Source organism: Canis lupus, chromosome 1, assembly GCF_011100685.1.
Source record: "Canis lupus familiaris isolate Mischka breed German Shepherd chromosome 1, alternate assembly UU_Cfam_GSD_1.0, whole genome shotgun sequence".
NCBI classification, from domain to species: domain Eukaryota; kingdom Metazoa; phylum Chordata; class Mammalia; order Carnivora; family Canidae; genus Canis; species Canis lupus.
This window is the reverse complement of record NC_049222.1, coordinates 115,595,566-115,613,759: the sequence shown is the minus strand read 5'-3', so window position 1 is coordinate 115,613,759 and position 18,194 is coordinate 115,595,566. Positions and strand designations below refer to the sequence as shown.

Sequence of the window (18,194 nt, the reverse complement as noted above, 5' to 3'; positions counted from 1 at the left end):
TCATGCTTTAAAAAAAAAAATCTGTGGGTCAGAGGGTTAATCTAGTAGGCACCGTTCTAAATCGTCCATTGTACTTCTCTCCCGGAAGGAGGAGGAGGAAAGAAATAAGGGCAGAGAACCTTTATTTCTTGCTTTATATACTGTTGGGTAAAAGGCAAAAAGGTGGCAGGATAAAATGTGCAGCTGCCAAGCACGAGAATCCTAGGGTCCAGGTTCCGATCCTGCTGCCCGCTCGCTGTGTGAGGCTCGGTTGCCTCCCAGGAATCTGAGGATAACAGCAGTCCCTGAGTTGGGTGGCCAGAGGGTAAAATGGGGTGAGAATCACAGTGAGATCTGTGTTCAAAGAGCTGAGGAAACGGGTCCAGAGAGATGAGGCCATTTGCCCAGCGTCACCTAGCTGCAGAGCAGCAGAGCTGGGATTTGAACCCTGGCCGCTGGCTCAGGAGGCCTCGGCCGCCCGCCCGCTGACGCCGGCCCCGCCCCGCAGGAGAAGCAGGACAAGGCCGTGCTGCAGTCCGAGGTGGCCAGCCTGCGACAGAACAACCAGCGCCTGCAGGAGGAGTCGCAGGCTGCCAGCGAGCAGCTGCGCAAGTTCGCGGAGATCTTCTGCAGGGAGAAGAAGGAGCTGTGACGCGGAGCAGCCCCCCAGCCCCTGCGCGGGCCAGCTGGGGGCTCCTGCTCTCCCGGCCCCCAAAGCTCGCTGCCTGCCCGTGCAGGTGTGACCAAGACAACCCAGCCAGGGCCCCACTGCCCTCCTTGCGGACGCGGCCACCGGCCGGCAGTGGGCCTCACCGGGCTGGGAGCTGCGGTCTGCTGGGACCTACAGCCCCACAAGCTGGTGCGGTCGCAGGGCCCCTCGGAACCGCCCATCTCTGGTCCCTGGGAACTGGACCGCGCCCACACCAGGCCCCAGGCGGCCCGTCTAGCCTCTTCCGAGGACCAAGCCCTCAGAAGCTGTAGGAGGGGCAGAGGGAGGGCAGGAGTGCATCTCCAAACCCCGCAGCTCCAGGAGTCCACAAACCAGGTTTCTTCACCGCGGACAACAGAGTTTGGGCTTGTGGGGCCAAGCCCCCTGCATGAAAAACCAGTGTGAAACTGGCCCGCGCTCCCCCCAGGCCCCTAGAGAGAGGAGGGCCTGTGTGGAAAGGGCCAGGGCTCTCACTCCCGGTGCACTAGCTCCAGAAAAGCACGAACATTAACCCCTTCCGACCTTATTCTTCCAAAAAGCAGCCAGGAGCACTTTCTTAGAATATTCTTTTCTTGAGACCCCAGGATGGAGAGAGGAAACCCCAGCATCCAGAGGCAGCATCTTTGAGGGGAAACTCTATTTGCACACTCGGGACCGTTTATACAAGTCTTTTTTTCTATCAGCCCCTCACCACCAGAGGCCACAGTGCCTGGGCCACCCCCCTTCCAGCTCCTGCCCTGGCCCAGGCGGCAAAGCCTCATCTCTCCCCTCCCCCAGCCCCACCAGCTCCAACCGCACAGCCAGGGCCTCTCCCGGGCACCAGGAGGGGCTCCACGGCCGGGGTCAGGGCTGGCCAGAAGACAGCCTTCATCTCCTCTCTGGTGGTGGTTTCCCTTCTCAACCAAGCGGACATCGGACACCCTCACTGTGTTCCCCGGGGAGTGCTTTGCTGTGAGCCCCCACTAGACGCTGCTTCTCTAAAGGCAATAAGGGGGAGCTTGCCAGTCAGCCAAGCCAGAGTGGTACTACGCTGTTCACCCAGGAAACAAGAGTTTCTTTTTTTCCTTTAAAAAAAAAAGATATATATATATATATATATATTTATTTTTTCATGTAGAGTTGCGCCAGAACAAGGCTTGTATGGCCACGATCTGTGGATCCCCCCCAACCTCACGCTGAGGATCGAGGCGTGTCCCCCCATGGGCTGGGACTCAGTGGGAGGACTCCAAGGGGTAAAGTCAGGGTGGGCAGGCCGGTGGGCTTTCCCATTTGGGGAGGCAGCAGGCCGAGGGGGGGCGGCTAGCCCCGCTCCAAGCAGCACTCTCTGGGCTGGAAGCCAGCACCAGGTGGCCCAGCCCTTGTCCAGAGACCCCACCGCTTTCTCTTGGGGGCCAGAAACCTCAGGGAAGGGGGCTGTGGGGACCGCACGGGACACAGGCACTCAGGTGCCAGGCTGGACGGGAAGGTGCCAGGCTGGGCTGGCAGGGGCAAGAGCAAAGGGCACTCTTGTCTCCCTGCCATCAACCTCTGACCCCAGCAGCACTGCAGTCCCGCAGGAAGCCCTCAGACCTGCCATCGCCTGTCCCTCCCCCGTGGAGTGAGAGGAGGGCCGCAAAGTGGGGCCTGTGTGATCCTCAGCCCTGGCCAACTACTGTGATCTCTCCGCCCCTCTTCCCCACCCCCTCTCTGGAAGGGTTCTCCAGGACCACGAGGTGCCCTTCCCTCAGACCCTAACCTGGAGGCTGCCCCCCCCCCCCTTTTTTAAGTTCTCCTCACATCTTCAGATCATTCGAATCGTTTTTGGGGACCTAATCATGTACATTGACAAGTGTAAATTATGATTTTTTGGCTTTGTTTTCTGTTATTTTTTAAGGATCTCTGCAAAACTATTTAATTTGAGGTTGGTGTTCTATCTGAAGGTTTGAAGATAGGGGTTTTTTCATATGTTGATTTGTTTCGTTTGGATTTTTTTTATTCTCCATTGTCTTTTTTTTTTTTTTCCCCCTATCCCTGTCTTGAAATTTTCTGGCATGTTTCTGGAGGTTTCAAAGGAAATAAATGTTTCATAGAAATGGCTTCTGTGTTCACTAGCTGGGCAGCTGCCTGGAGTCACTGATGGGAGGGTGTGGTCCAGCATCATCCCCCTTGTCCCAAACGCATCACACACACACACACACACACACACACACTTCCCTAAGCACCAGCCTTGCAAACTCCCCTTCCTTGAAACCCAAACGACAGAAATTCAACACTCAGAGGGTAGAAAGTCCTCAAGTTGGAAAGAGAGAGATGGCACCGAGGAAGTCCTTTCTGGCGGCCAGAAAGCCAGAGCAGGCCCACGGAGGGTGCCGGTTTGGGAATCAGTGGTCAAACTTTGGGAAATCTGGAGGTTGCACAGGCGGCGGGCCCTCCAGCTCGCGGAATCGGTTCTCGGCGGGGGGCTCGGCGCCAAGGGCCCCCTGCCTCCCCCGGCGGCCTCCCGGGCCACGCCCTCCCGGCGCCGGCTCATTTGCATGTCCCCGCCCTCGATGGGAGGAGGCCTCCCCTGCCCGTCGGGTGGGCGGTTTCGGGTGCAGACCAGGCCCTGCCTCCAGGCCCTCGGGGCGCACAGCGAGGCGGGGGCGCCCCTAACCTCGGCCCTGGGCCCGGCCCGGCCCCTGCCCTCAGGAAGGCCTCGCAGCGTGACCTGGGGATCACGGTCCGACTGGTTTTCGGAACCTCAGAACCAACCGCACGTGAAATCCAAGGTCTGGCCTCCTGCGGGAAGTCCGGACCGAGGAGCAGCCAGCCTCGCGACGGGGCCGCCAGGTGGCTACACCTCACCCCCTCACCTGTCATTGGGTCTTCCATCTCTGAGCTAAAAACCTGATGCTTCTCTGACTCAGCCTCTCCCCTCCCCGCCCCCCCCCCAAAAAAATCTCTTTCCAAAACGGGTATATATCCTTTTTCCAGAGGAGGTGGACCAGCTATTTCCACATCTCCTAAAAATTCTAGAGTGTTCCAGACACTCTTCCAGTCCCCGCCCTCCTTGAGGCCCCATCCTCTCCCCGTGCGCCCTCCCCCCACCAGCATGGGAACGGTGGAACAAGATGTTCTCACATCCTCTCCTGGCGCCTGTGACACACACCGACGTCCAACGCCCCGCCGCTCGCACCCACACTGTGCCCTGCTGGTCCCTTCCCCATCTTGCCCCACTTTTCGACTTCCTCGGCCACATCCCGTATCCCCGCCGGCGCCCTCTCGGACCCTCCCCCAGCCTCCCTCTGGCGCCCATCACCCCTGGCTCTGTCCCCGGCCAACCTCCGAATCCCTCCATACCTTCGGCTCTCTCCACATTTCTCTATTGTCCCCTAAATGCTTTGTCCTCCCCCCTGAAGCCTCATCTCTGTGCCAGCGTCCTGGGACTCTGCCGTCCCTGGATCCTGCCTGTCGCTGCCCAGTGTGCCTCCCCTCTTCTCTCCTAATGTATGTGCCTGGTTCTCTGCCTCCCCTCATCGGCTCTCCTGCTTCTCCAGATCACTCTCTACCTCCTCCTCCTGTCTCTCCCTGGTGTGTCTGCTATTTTTTCTTACTATTATTTCCTCTCCCACTGAATCTCCATCTCTTCTGTCGCCCCCCCCCCCCCCCCCCGTGGCTCGCTCATCTACCTCTCTCCAGATCTATTTCTTCCCTCTCCTGCTCTTGTTCCGATTCTCTATAAATGTGTGTCTCTCTGCTGATCTCTCGGTGTCCTGGTTCTCTCCTCATCCCGCCTCACCCAAATCTGCCTCCCTCCCAGCATCCCTGGGACGGGGGACCCCAGGTGAGGTCGGGGGATTACAGGAGGTGCTCCTGGCACCCTGCCCCCTCCCCTAGCCCCGGAGGGCGGCCCCTTCATCCTCCCATCCCTTCCCCCCAGGCCCCAGCCCCCGCCTCCCCCCTCGCTGCCGATCGCTGCAGCTGCAGCAGCCCGTTGCCAGGGCAACCACAGCTGGCTGGGCGGGAGCCCCCTCCACCCCATCCCCCTTCTCCTTTCCGGCGAGGCTGGGAGGAGCTGGGACAAAGCCAGGGAAAGGCGGGGTGGGGGGGGAGTTGGAGGGAGATGGAGGTCGGGCGGGCTCCAGCTGTTAACCTCGGTCAGCTCTCCCTCCACGAGGCCCCCGTCTCCCCTTCCTGGCGATGCCCCCCAATCCAGCCCGCATAACGAGGCGGTCGCGGGCAGAGGGGTCAGGCCCAGTTTAATACACAGAACAAGTTAATTCACAGCAGAGGCAGGCAATAAAGGAGACTCGTGTACAAGGGGGGGCATGCGTGGATCGGGGGAGACCCCCCAAGCCCACCACCTCCCCCACTTGCAGTCTCAATTTCCCTTTTTTTTAACCCGAACAACAAACACACACAACCACGAGAAACAACCACGCCCCCTCGCTACCCCCAAAATGGCCAGCGAGGGTGGCAGGGGGCAGCCCGGCCTGGCCGGTGGGGAACTGGAGCAGGGGAAGGAGGAAAAACCAGTCCGGTGCAGAGTCTGTGCTTCTCATTCCAGCAGGCGCTGGGCGGGGGCCCGCCTGGCCCCCCCAGCCGACGCCCACCAGCCTGGGGGGTGCCCCCCCCACACCGCCACGGCGGCCCGACCTCGGCCACGGCGGGCACGGAGCGGGCAGGGCGGGGCGCTCGGGGAGGGAGCGGGAGCGGAGTTCAAAACCATGGTTCACGTCATGCAGTATCCACGGTGGGCACCAGGGCGGGGCGAGGGTGGACACCACACCCACCTGCCCGGGCTCACGGGGGAATGGTGCCCACTTTGGGTGCGGAGGCGGGACAGCTGCAACTCCGGAAACCGGGGGGCGGGGCTGCTCGGCAGGAAGCCGCATAGACTGGTGCCCAGTGGATGCTCAGCAGTGCCCCCTCCACCCGGCCAGGCCTTAGAGGACTCTTTGTATATATTAATTTCTTTTTTTTTTTTAACTTTTTGACTTTTTCTTTAGAAAAACGCTGTGTCCGTGCCCCGGGCTGGCATCTGCCGCCCCTCATGCCCGCCCAGAGGCGGGGTATGGCTTTGAGGGGAGCAGAAGCCCCTGGTGCCCATTTGCCAAGGGATGGGGAAGGAGGGAGGAAGGGAGAGGAGCCCTGCTAGGCCCACCAACCCACAGGGCAAACATTCCACTTGCACAGAGGGAAGGGGGGGCCCAGCCCCCTCTCGGGCTCCCCCTCTCCCCCTCCCACGGTGGGGCACTGAGGGCGGGGAGGGTGTGGAGGAGCTCGGAGAGGCAGATGGGTCAGCACCACCCCAGAGGTCCAGGTGAGCCAGAGCCAGGCCTAGGTGAGGGTGATGTAGGCAGAGGCCTTTTCTTTCAGGTGCCGAAGACAGAGGTGACAACTCCAGCTCCCTGTGGGGGAGGACAGGGGGTTAGGCCCAGGTCCTGGAAGGGCTGGCCCAACTCCCTCCCAACCAGCAGACACACAGTGCCTGGTCTTCTCCAGCAGGAAGCCCGCCTTTCGACCTGCCCACGCCCGTGTGGTGCCCACCTCTTCTCTCACCTTCCGGGGGCTCCGCCATGGGAGGACTCAGGCAGTACATGTGGTAACCCCGATCGCAGTCGTCACAAAACAGCAGCTGGTCCTGGGGGGTGAGACCCGCCCAGCTGGCACCCTGGGGGCACGGGCACCAGAAACCGGGGTGGGGGGGCTGGGGCAGGGGTAGGTCAGAGGGGCTGGGGAAGGTTGGTCCCTCCCACGAGAAGGGGCTCCGAGAAGGTCTTTGCATCACGGGATCTTTGCAGAACCCGGCTTGGCCAAGCTGAACACCCCTGTGGTCTGTCCGTTTGCAGTGTGTCGTCTGGGTTTGACAGAGTCTGCGGAACACTTAAAATGACACCCAGGTGGTCTGATACCAGCTCTGGAAGCACTGGATGTGGGTTCGGGTCCCAGCTCTACTAATTTCCTAGACGGGTGACCTCGGGCAAGTCATTTCCCCTCCCTGAGCTGGGTTTCTTCTCTGTGAAGTGGGAACAGGGCACCTACCTCAGAGGGTGGTTGGGAGGAGGCAGGGACATGAGGAGCCCTAAGGGCCCGGCCCGTTAACGGACACTAACAATAATGACAGAACAGGTTACCGCTGCTCCCCGGGGAGGGGCTCCAGGGAGCGGCCTGAGGCGCCCCGGCGGGCCGAGGGGCGGGGCGGGCAGGTCACCTGGGGGCGTGTCCCGGGGCGGGGCGGGGCGGGGCGTGTCCCGGGGGCGTGTCCGGGCGGGGCGGGCGGCCACTCACGTCATTCTCCGAGGTACCACACAGGCTGCAGGACTTGCACTCGATGCACTGCCAGCGGTAGGTCCGCACGGCTGCCGTCATGTTCACCGTAAACTGTAAACATGAGGGGTGTCCTGGGGGCCGAGGGGCAGGGATGCGGTTAGGGGCCATCGTGCCCCCTCCCCCGCGGTGGCCGCTGAGCCCGGGGAGGAGACGGCCCGGCCCCCACGCCAGCCCGGCTCTGAGGCTGGGCCTGACCCCCCCCTCGCGGTGCCCGGGCCGCCGCGCTGCTGCCGCGGCCACCCGGCCCCTACCCAGCCACCATGGTAACCACATTCTGCTCCCCGGAACACCATGGCAACCGCATTCCATTACCCACAGTGCTGTGGCAACCACTTTCTACCACCCACAACACCCGGGCAGCCACATTCTGTTAACCACTGTGCTGAGGCAGCCGCATTCCATTACCCACAGCAGAATGGCCAACAGGTTCCGTTAACCACAGTAACGTGGCAACCACGTTCTCCCAGCCGCGATGCCATGGCAACTGCCTGGCACAGGGGGGCCCCACACCCTGGGTTCCCTGCAGCCCGAGCCCCATTACCCGGGATACCCTGGCCGCCAAACTGCTTGTGACAATACCGTGCGATGCCAACCCGCTGGCCGTCCCGCTACCCCAGCGCAGAGACCCCCCCGTTGGCCACTACCCCGGTGCCACAACAGCTACCCAGTCGCCATGACAACCACATCGCACTACCCGTAATACCATGACAACCACAATTCATTACCCACTGTGCTGAGACAACCACAGTCTATTACCTACAAGTCCACCCTGGGAAACCACATTCTATTAACCACAAGTCCACGGCAAGCGCCGTCGGTTATCCACAGGACCCCGACAGTGGCCATCCATGACTCATTATCACAGTCCACTCCCCACGATGCCGGGGCAACCATCCTTCACCACTCCTCGTGCCATGATAAGCACAGGCCACCACCACCAATGCCATGACAACCACATCCCAGAGCCTCTCTGACCCCTCTGGGTTTCCCACAGTCCTCAGCAGTGGAATCCGTTGCGCCACCCCTGGGTTCCCCCCACCAGGCCGCGCCTCTCCACCTCCCATCCTCCAGATCTAGATTCCTGGTGTGCCCTCCACCCAGGCCCCCGGCAACCTCGGGTGGGGGTATCACCTGATCGCCCACAGTCAGCACAGGAGATGAGGTCCTCGGGACACCCAGTCTTCTTGGAGCCACCCAGACAGAAGTCACAGTAGCCGTTGGGGATGACAGTGCCATCAGGTGCCTTCTTGGCTGAAAGACAGCAGGCAGGGGTTGCCACAGGCAGCCAGGGACACCTAGTCAGAGGCTGCTGGGGAAATAGGGGCAGAGGGAGGCATCCCTACCTGTGTGTTTCCTCTGTGCCTCAGGGACCCAGGCCAATTCTTTGTAAAACTCTGGGGTTGGGGGGACAGAGAGAGGGACTCTCACCACAGGCAAGGCTCCACCCTGCCCCCAGCCTCAGCCCCAAGGGTGGACCCCTTTTTCCAGGCCCGGAGGGAGGTAAGGAGACAGAGTAGCTCCCCTGAGCTGCGGCCAGTAGCAGAACAGAACTGGGGACCCAAATAACTCTCATCAGGAGCCCCAGACTCTCTGAGGACAACCCACACATCCTCTTTATTAGGTAAAATTGCAAATAACAGCTTTAGGAAGAGCCCCCTGCTTCCCCATTCATACACACTTCTACCAGACAACCAGTGCCAGCTAAGCGCCCGACTAGATAAAAACTGGGGACGCCACTCGCCAAGATCTGATATGGAAACAGACGGACATTCACAAGAAAAATCCTGAACACGGAGGTGCCCGGGTGTGTAGAGGGGACGGGATGAAGAGACTGCCCTCTCCCACCAAGAGATGGGTGGGAAGACAGTCCCTCCACCGGCAGAGCCTCCCCAAGCCCTCCCCCACCCCTCGGCTGTCAGGGCTGGCACGGGATTGGCATGGGCAGGCGCCAAGGGCTCCCAGGCCACAGACCCTGCCCCTCAGCCAAAGCTTCGCGGAGAAGGGAGAGAGGGAGGCAGGGAGGGAGGGGAGTCATCTATCACCCCCCTCCCCAAGCTCTAATTGAAACAATAAATCAGACCCAGAAATATTATGCCCGGCCGGGAGCGAGAGGGAGAGATGGTTGGTTGCCATGGCAACCCCAGAGCCAGCATCCCCTTGGTCGGTGGGGGGAGGGGACCGCTGAGCTGGAGATTTTCCAGAAATGTCTAATGTGCCCCCTCCCTCCCCGGCTCCTCAGCCCCCACTCCCCGGGTCCCTCACTACCCCACAGCCCGCCTGCCTGCTCACGTTTATGGTTGTTTTTCCGGTGGAAGGGCAGGGCGTGGCGCTCCGCGTTCTCCTCCCCCTCCTCCTCAGCCAGGTGGGTGTGGGTGTAGTGGTAGCTGAGCCCTGGCCGGTTCTTATACCGTTTCCCACAGACTGGAGGGCGAGCAGGGAGGGGGGCGGGTCAGCCCTCCCAGCCGGGCGGCCTCCACCCTGGGCGGCCTCCACCCTGGCCTCGGGGTCACACCTCCCCCCTCTGCCAGAGGCCTGAGCGCCCCGCCCACCGGGCTCTAGAACAGGAGGGAGGGGGCCAGCAGGGGGGAGGTCTCTAGGCCCCACTCTCTCTCTCCCCCTCTTCAGAAGGACTCACTATCACAGACATACGGCTTGTCTCGGTCCTCGAGGGAAGCGGTGTCCTGGCGTTTCCGGAGACCCCCGATGCCGTATGCCTGCGGGGGAAGGGGGGGGGTGAGCGGCCAAGAAACGGAGGGAACCGGAAGGGCTTTCACCTCGTGGGCCTGAAAGGTGACCCGCAGCTCTGCCACTTCCTAACTGTGGGCCTCCACCGAGAGGTTCAGCTTCCTCGCGTGTAGCGTGGGTATAAGGCGGCTCTCAGCCACTGGACAATCTCTGTTTTGCAAACGGTATAATGATATCTGAGCCTCGGTTTGCTCATCTGTAAAATGGGTATAAGATCCTCTACGAACCCCCTTCCCACCCCCACCCCGTCAGGCTTCTCTGGGGATTAAATAGGGTCAAACTGGGGCAAGGCCGGACCATTGTGTGTGCCCAGTACACTGGCTCTGCCACGGAGGGGTGGGGCGATGGAGAAAAGTTGAGAGGTAATACCTTTCCTTTGGCCCTGTTCTTCCTCCTGGGAATGTCATCCTCCAAGTCTTCCACCTCAAGATCATGTGGAAACTCCAGCAGCTGCTGTTTCTGGGCACCAGGAGAAGGGGGATCGAGGTCAAGAAAATGGGGGGGATGCTGTCCTGCTCTGGGGAAGTTCTGGACACCGCTGGAGATGGGGGGGAGGAGGGCAAGTCAAGAGGGGCTTCTAAAAAGAGACAGGGTGTGGGAGGATGGAGATCCAGGGTGCCCCAAGGCCCGGGGAGACTGCAGAGCAGGAACAGGATGTGCCAGGGCGGGTGGCAGGGATGAGAAGGCAGCTCAGGCCCCTGAGGGGTGGTCCCACCTGGCAGTCCATAATGGTCTCCTCCTCCTTCAACTCAATCTTCTTCTCCCCTGTCTCCGCACACAGTAGCGCCTCAAGGACTGGCCCTTCTGGGAGGCCGCCCTCCTTCTTCAGGGGTGCCTCACAGTCTGCAGACAAGGGTGGGGTCAGGGGGGTATGTTGTCCCTGGAGGATTCCTCAAACAGCCCGGGTCAGGGAACCATGCCCTTTGCTTCAGGACAGAGGCTTTCCCACACTCGACCGGCAACAAGACTCAAAGACTCAATCATACATACTGGGAAGGATGCCGAGACCCTGAGAAAGACACAGCCAGACCCTCAGATCCACTCAGACACACTCAGAAGGAGACACAGCCAGACCCTCACTTACACCTGGATGCATATGGAGAGCTACAGACACTCAAACAGGGCACACATGGAAAGTACAGATCATCTTGAGGCAGCCAGACACACAAAGGAAGAGATACACCCAGACACGCGGAGGAAACTCATCCAAGCCCTTGGATACACCCGGAGACAATCAGAAAGGGACATTAAACCATCAGCTCAACCTAGATCCACATGAGGAAGACGCAGCCAGACCCTGCCATACACCTGGACACACACGAGAGCGAGACAGACATACCTAGAGGGAATCACTCAGATGGATACACAAGGGGGAGGGACACAGTCCCTCTGAGGCAAACAGACACACCCAGAAAGACACAGATGGACACATAGTGTCCAGATGGACACTTCAATACACCTGGACCCACACAGACCCTTGGATACACCCGGACAGGAGAAGAGAAAGAGCCAGCGACTGTGACACTACTGGTCACAGTCAAAAGGTCATAAAGCCCAACACTCTGGCCAGACGAGCACACGTGGGCAGAAATATACGTAATACTCCAGCCACGAAGGGCTTCTCCCAGACATCCCAAAGCATCTGGACACTCAAAGGAAGAGACACCCAGACGCCCTGATACACCCAGACACACTCAGGATACCCTGCTAGACCAGACACACACAAGACTAAATAGCCCCTCTAGTACTCTTGAAAACACCTAGAAAGAGACACAGACACTTTGATATGCTCCCCTACGGATGGAAAGACACCCGGACACATCCAGACACACATAGGAGGCACCCATAGGAAGAAAGCCAGCGGGACCCTGATCCATCCCAGCTCGCCAGGGAAGGTACACCCAGGCACACACGAAACAGATACCACTCTGCCCACGAATACACCTGGGCCGGAGGAGAAGATACAGCCCAAGTCCAAAGCCCAGTCACTCGGGGGGAACTGGAGAACGTCTGGACTACACCAGACGCACACCTGCAGACAAGCGCTGGGAGGGAAATAAAGGCAAATGCTCAGACCTGCAAGGGCCTCACCACACACGCATGAGCGGGTGCTGGGGGCACTGATGGGGTCCCCCCCAGGCCCAGGATGAAGCTCCACCCACCGATCTTGTACTCGCAGGGCCGCAGTCTGGGGTCCTCCAGGATGTTGAGTCTCCGTTTCTTTCTCCAACAGCGCGCCGGGTACGTGTAGATCTGTCCGGGGGCCAAACCTGGAGTGAGAAGCGCGAGGGGCCGTGAGAACAAGGGGAAGGCGGCCCGCAAAGCCGCCGCCCCGCCCCGCCCCCACCCTCCGGGCCGGTACCAGGGCCGCGGTGGGTCTTTTCCATCCAGATGTAGCAGTTGTTCTGGGCCACGCCGGTCTGCGAGTCGAGGAAGGGCAGGCGCAGGCTGCGCTCGGCGCACAGGCGCGCGTTGTAGCTGCGGCAGTGCTCAATGGCCTCGCGGTAGAAGTCCTCGCCTAGGCTGCGAGGGGGCGAGCGAGCGGGCGAGTGGCTGTCAGCAAGGGCGCGAGCGCCAGGTGGCCCAGCAGCCCCCCTCGGCGCGCCCCTCGGGAGTGGGTGGGCCTACTCTCCCAACCTCCCCTCTCCCCCCTGTGCCTCCGGGACTCAGGCGCCCCCAGCCCAGGGCCCAAGCAGGCCTGGAGCCAACAGGCAGATAGATACACACCATACAGAGACGGACAAAAATACACCAGGACCCATCCCTACAGGCACGCGTCAAAATACTCAACACAACCAAACCACACAGGATTCACACACAAAGAGAGACATATCCCAAAACTCACAAAGGAGAAACAGACAAACCTCACATATGTGCACACACAAATATCTACTGAGAAAATACAAACATCGCCGTCCCATAGTGTAGAAACAGACACATCCCACATATATCCATGCACGAATACACCTCACATATCCAAAGACACACAACATAAACAAAGCACCCGCACAAAGACACACAATGTGCAGAGATCACACACACAGCACTACACACACATACACGCATCCAAAGACACACAGTGATACACAAATATTATGAGAAGAATGTTAAACTACCCACACATGCACTTATATACCCAAAGACACAACACAAACAAATTACACACACACACTCACACACACACTATCCAGACAAACTATACAAAGAAATCACACAGATTCACACAGGACACACACACAATCACAAAGATACACAACATAGAAACCAACATCTAAAATACCGCATATCCACACAAAGATACAACACAGAAACAGACAAATCCACCCATATTCACACAAAACTGTACAAATACATGCATGCCTACAAATCCAGACACAGAACACAAGCGATGCACAGTTCCAAAGGACATGTACGCACACTCAAAGACCCAAATATCCAAAGATACCTAGTGTAGACTAAAATAAATTAAACACATATCCACACACATATCAAAAACAAACAAACAAGTGACACGCACTCCACATGCCAAGACAAAGGTAGTGTGGACTTCACTCAAGTTTCCCAAGCCTCCCGCACCCCCAGACCGTTTCAGTCTCTCCCCAACCCCGGGGGTCGCCGGGCGGGACGTGACCCCCCTTCCCCCGAAGAGGACCCGAACAGGACTCCGAGTCCCCCACACCCTCCGCTCCTCCAGGAGCAGCGCATCGGACCCCGTTCTTGCCAGGGACCCACGATCACACACATCCGCACCCCCGCGCAGCACGGCCCACGGTGACAGCCCCCCAGACACCCCATCGGCCCCACCCCCGGCCGCCACACACGCACACACACACGCGCGCGCCCGCGCAGACCCGCCCGCGCGCCCTCTCCCGCCTCCCGCCGGCCCGCGGCACCTCAGGGGGCCGGGGATGACCGTGGCCATCTTGCTCCCCGGGTCCTGCCCCCAGCAGGTCCCCGCCGGGTCGGTCCTCCCAGCGCTCGGGCGGGCGCTGAGGCCGCCCATCCATTCATTCCCGCGGGGCGGGAGCACCGGGGCCACAGCCAATCAGGACGGCAGGGCGGGCCCGCCCGGGCCATGCTGGGAGTGGTAGTCCGGGCCGGGGGCCGGGCGGGACCCCGCGGGGCAGGGGGCAGGGGGCAGGGGGCAGGGGGCAGGGGGCAGGGGCGCGGCCCCGGGAGCGCGCGCGGTCACTCACGCGGCCACTCACGCGCGCCCGCTCCCACGCGCCCTAGCGTCCCGGGCACACGCTCCCACGGGCACACCTGGGCTCGCACACACCCACCTACGGCAGTTTACACACACATTCACACGTATACTCACAGCCTCCCACGCAGACTCACGCACACTTCCCTCCCACGCCTTCACAGACTCACATACATTTACACTCACACGAACACTCCGAAGCCATGAGACTTAGAGATACCCTGGAGGGGCCCGCACGGGCGTCCCACCCGCGCCTGCGCTCGCCTCACCGACACCTCTCCCTCCCGCATCCCCAGGCCCTCCCGGCTCCCAGCGCCCGGCCTGTCCGGTCCCCGGGCTGTCCCCGGCACGGTGACCCCGCGCGGGCGAGCCCGTCCTGCCGCAGGCCGGTCGCCAGTAAGGAGCTGTAGCCGCACCTGGCGGGTTCGAATCCCGCCTCTGCAACTCGGTGGCCATGTGGCCTTGGGCAAATGACTTAACTTTCCTGGGCCTGTTTCCTCACCTGTAAGATGAGGATGACACCTCATTGGATTGTTGTAAGGATTAAATGAGTAAATAGAGTGTTTTTAGTTTTAGTTTTTCCACATCCAGCAGGGAGCCCACCACGGGGCTTAAACTCACCACGGAGAAATCAAGACCTGAATTGAGATTGATTCGGAGGCCTAACCCATTGAGCCACCCAGGTGCCCCCCCATATAGTGTTTTTAAAAGGTACCCGGGGTGGGCAGGGGGGAGATGCCAGCGTGGCGAAGCAGTTGAACGTCTGCCTTTGGCCCAGGGCGTGATCCCGGGATCCAAGATTGAGTCCCACATCCAGCTCCTTGCAGGGAGCCTGCTTCTCCCTCGGCCCCTCTGTCTCTCTCTGTGTGTCTCTCATGCATAAATAAATAAAATCTTTAAAAATAGATGAATAAAATAAAAGGCACCTGGCAGGTAGTAGGTTCAGTAAATCCACTCCATCAAGGAGATCGGATATGAAGTCAGGTGTAAAATGGTGCTAGCCAACCACTACCAGAAAGAATAATGCCTGGCCCATAATAGATGCTCAATAAGTATTTGTTGAATGAGTAAATAAAAATATACTGGTACCCACCAGGTGCCAGACACAATTCTAAGTACTTCAACAGCCAGCAGCTCATACGATTCTCATAATGACCCTCCCAGGTGATGCTATGTTTACGCTCATTTTCCAGATAAGAAATCTGAGGCAGAGGGAGGTGAAACCACAGGGCCCTCAGCTCCTGGTGGCGCTTGACGGTGGGGCTAAGAGGATTCACTCATCTAGGTATCTGTACCCAGGTGAGTTTCACCTCCTTCTTTCTCCCTCTGTCACCAGCACAGACTGTACCCTAAGGAGTCCCCAGACAGCGAGCTGCCCCAGCAGGCCACACCAACACGGACCGGAACCCCCCTGGTCCAAAATTTGTGTTCCAGTATGGGCCCCCTCCTGGATAAAACCCCCACAAATGTCCTTGTCCACCAGAGGGCTCTGCAGCAGCCAGAGAGGCAGACTAGCCTTCACCTCTTTTGTCACCTGATGCCTCCACCTACCCTCTGGTGAGAGAGATGCCCTCAAGTTCCTCCAAACTTATCACCTCTACACACACACACACACACCACACACACACACACCTAGTGTTAGACCCCCTTCCACAAACTCTCCCCAGTCTCCCCAGGGTAAGGCCTTGACCTCCCCGCTTCCCCACTCCCAACAGGACACAGTGGGTCCCTGCTTCACATCTGGCCGAGAGTAGGGGGCAAGGGGAGTAAGTGAAGGATGCTGGTACCCCCACGCTCACTCTGGCCTCCAGGCCTCTATTCCGGCCACCTCATACCTCACCCCTGGTAAGCCCTACCCCTCCGCCCATCAGCTCAGCTCAGAGAGTGCCCGTCCTCGCACCTTCCTCTCTCACCTCCCACCACCCTCACAGATCCCCCAACACATTACACCTGCTCCCCACACCTCCAGCCTCAGACACCCCAGCTCACGCCTGCCCCACCCCAGAACCCTTACATCAATTTGCTCGGTTAGGGGCCTGAACATAGAATAGTCCGTCACCTCCCTGGAGGCCCCTGTCCATCAGCACAATTGACCCACCACCCGAGCTGTCGCTTCCCCCCTTTCCTTGCCCCTGGTCACCTTCACAGATCCGTCTCCCACACTTGAACTCCCCTGCCCACGGGGTCCTCCTAGCCCACCGCCCTCCCTCAACCCTGCAGACCCCTCAGAGGATGAAAGCAAAGAAGGGCACACTGGCGCTCTCCACCCTAACCTTATCCTGGCCTCCAGGCCCCCGCAATGCCCTATATGGAAACAGGACCACAGAGAAATCAATATTGATACTTCTAATAATAATCAGTACACTTAGTCAGGGTCAGGCTCTGAACCAAGCGCTTTACAAAGATCACGACAGCCCCTGGAGGTGATAGGCAGTTATGATTCCCCAATACTCAGATGGTAACACTGAGGCTCCGGAGGGGGGTGGTGAATTAATAGCTCAAGATGAGGTCTGGAACCAGGCAGTCAGAACCCCTAGGCCCGCTCCCACCAGCCTCCCAAGGGGATTTGGCTCCCACAGTCTTGCGGGAGCCGGATCCTACCCTCGACCCGGCGGACAGCTCAGCTCCACGGGAGAGCAAAGAAGGGCAAAGAAGGCGGCGGCCCTCCCGCCCCAGCGCTTCCTCCCGCCTCCTCCAGGGCCCGGCCTGGGGTCAGAGTGAGGAGGCCAGGAAGCCTGTGGAGCCACCAACCTGTACAGGAGCCCTGTCCCGGCCAGTCTGAGGGTGTCCCTCAGAGGAGCCACGTCTGTCTGTGTGTAAGACAGAGCGAGAGGGACGCAGGAGGGTGTCGGCGTCACACACCTCCTCCCGCTGACCCCAGCTCCACACACGCCCCGCAGCCTCTCTGGCTCCGCGCAAAGCCGAGGCACACGTGTAGGCGCGTGCCCGTGAACCCGCGCCCCGCGCCCCCAGCTCCCCCGCAGGCAGCCGGGCGCTGCTGGGGGCCTCGGGTCAGCCGTCAGCCCCAGCCCTGGGAGCGTGGGGGCGCTCCCCGCCCCTTCCCGGTCCCCAGCCGCCAGCGCCGCTCAAGGTCAAGGCGGCGAGCGCCAGGGGTTGGGGGGAGCGGGGCTGCGGGGAGGTCGCCCCAGCCCCTTTGTGCGGCGCCGCGGGCGTTCGCCCTCCGCCTCCTCCCCAGCCCCGGCGGAGGGGGAGGGGAGCGCCGCGCTCCCCGCCGGGGAGGGAGGGCGGGAACGGCCGCGCGCCTGTCACTCTGCGCCCGCTGTCACCGCCGGAGGAAAGGGGGTGGGGAGCGCTGGGACCCGGGAGTCCGGGATCCCGAAGAGGGAGCGGGCGAGCGAGCGAGAGATGGAAAGAGAGAGGGGAGAGAGGTGGCCAGAGCGAGGGGTGGCGAGGAGAGGGCAGGCTTGAACCCGGGCGTCCAGGTGCCCAGCCACCGGGCCGCGAGGAGGCCAGCGCTCGGAGCGGGGACGCGGACAGGGAGAAAGGGGGGGAATCCCCCGAGACTGAGGGCGCTGCCAGCCTCCTCTCCCGAGGCATCCGGTCCCCACGGGGTGAGAGATGCTCTCGTTGGACGTCCCTGGGCGGGGAGAGGGAGGAACGGTCGGAGCTGACTGGGCGTCGGAGCTCCTAGGTCCCGAAGACCCGGGGGAGGAGGAGGGGGAGTCAGGACCCCGACGTCTCAGCGCCCACCCCGCGGCCGCGCGGGCCGAGGGCCCCGGAGAAAGAGGGGGAAAGAGAAGGTGTTCTGGGGAGAGGGAGAGGGTGGCGAGGACCCCGGAGCCTGAGGTCTGCACTTCGGCGTCCGTGCTCCCGGCGCCCCCGGGGACACGGAGGAGGAGAGATGGGGGAGGAGGAGAGGGAAGCCCCTACCCCCACGCTGGGTGGGGAAACGGCCTCCGCCACCCCCCAGCCCGCGCCACATTCCTTCACTGACAGCGACAAAGAAGAGACGCCCCCGCGACCCCGAAGGGGCTCCCGCCCCCAACCCCAGGGGACAACGAGGGGCGGCGGGTCCCCCAGGGTGGGGTGGGGCGCTCGGGGGTCCCCCATTAAACTACCTCCCGCGCGCCGCGTCCCCTTCCCCAGCGAGGGCGGGGGAAGGGCCGGGGGTGGGGGGCGGGATGGAGGGACGTGGACGGCGGGGACACTCACGACTTGAGCGGGTTCTGAATGGCGGTGGCCATGGCCCGCTCGGCTGGGCCGCCTCCGGCCCGGGGCGCTGCTGCCGCCGCGCGCGGGCCCAGC

At 61.0% G+C, this 18,194-nt stretch overlaps 2 protein-coding genes across 22 annotated transcripts in view; one reads left to right on the top strand and one right to left on the bottom strand.

Moving 5' to 3' along the window:
- The window catches only part of SIPA1L3 (signal induced proliferation associated 1 like 3), a 234,864-nt gene extending 232,100 nt beyond the window's left edge, over positions 1-2,764 (top strand). For all 5 annotated transcript variants that reach the window (XM_038529024.1, XM_038529020.1, XM_038529023.1 and 2 more), the window contains one exon: positions 488-2,764. In XM_038529024.1, the coding sequence (XP_038384952.1) occupies positions 488-631 (144 nt within the window). In that variant the 3' untranslated portion in view covers positions 632-2,764. The remainder of the gene's footprint in view (positions 1-487) is intronic.
- A 2,120-nt stretch (positions 2,765-4,884) lies between these two features.
- On the bottom strand, positions 4,885-18,194 carry DPF1 (double PHD fingers 1). Of its 17 annotated transcripts, none has more exons than XM_038529014.1 (12): positions 18,102-18,194; positions 12,087-12,247; positions 11,887-11,994; positions 10,440-10,567; positions 10,094-10,183; positions 9,615-9,693; positions 9,269-9,400; positions 8,323-8,373; positions 8,111-8,230; positions 6,938-7,050; positions 6,197-6,320; positions 4,885-6,057 (listed from the first exon to the last, which is right to left on the bottom strand). In XM_038529014.1, the coding sequence occupies exons 1-12, from the start codon at positions 18,131-18,133 to the stop codon at positions 5,987-5,989; spliced, it is 1,209 nt and encodes a 402-aa protein (XP_038384942.1). In that variant the 5' UTR covers positions 18,134-18,194; the 3' UTR covers positions 4,885-5,986. The 17 variants fall into 17 exon arrangements, 13 of the variants coding, with proteins under 13 accessions (XP_038384942.1, XP_038384944.1, XP_038384947.1 ...); XM_038529016.1 differs by having other exon boundaries at positions 6,209-6,290; XM_038529019.1 differs by lacking the exon at positions 18,102-18,194 and adding an exon at positions 16,680-16,895.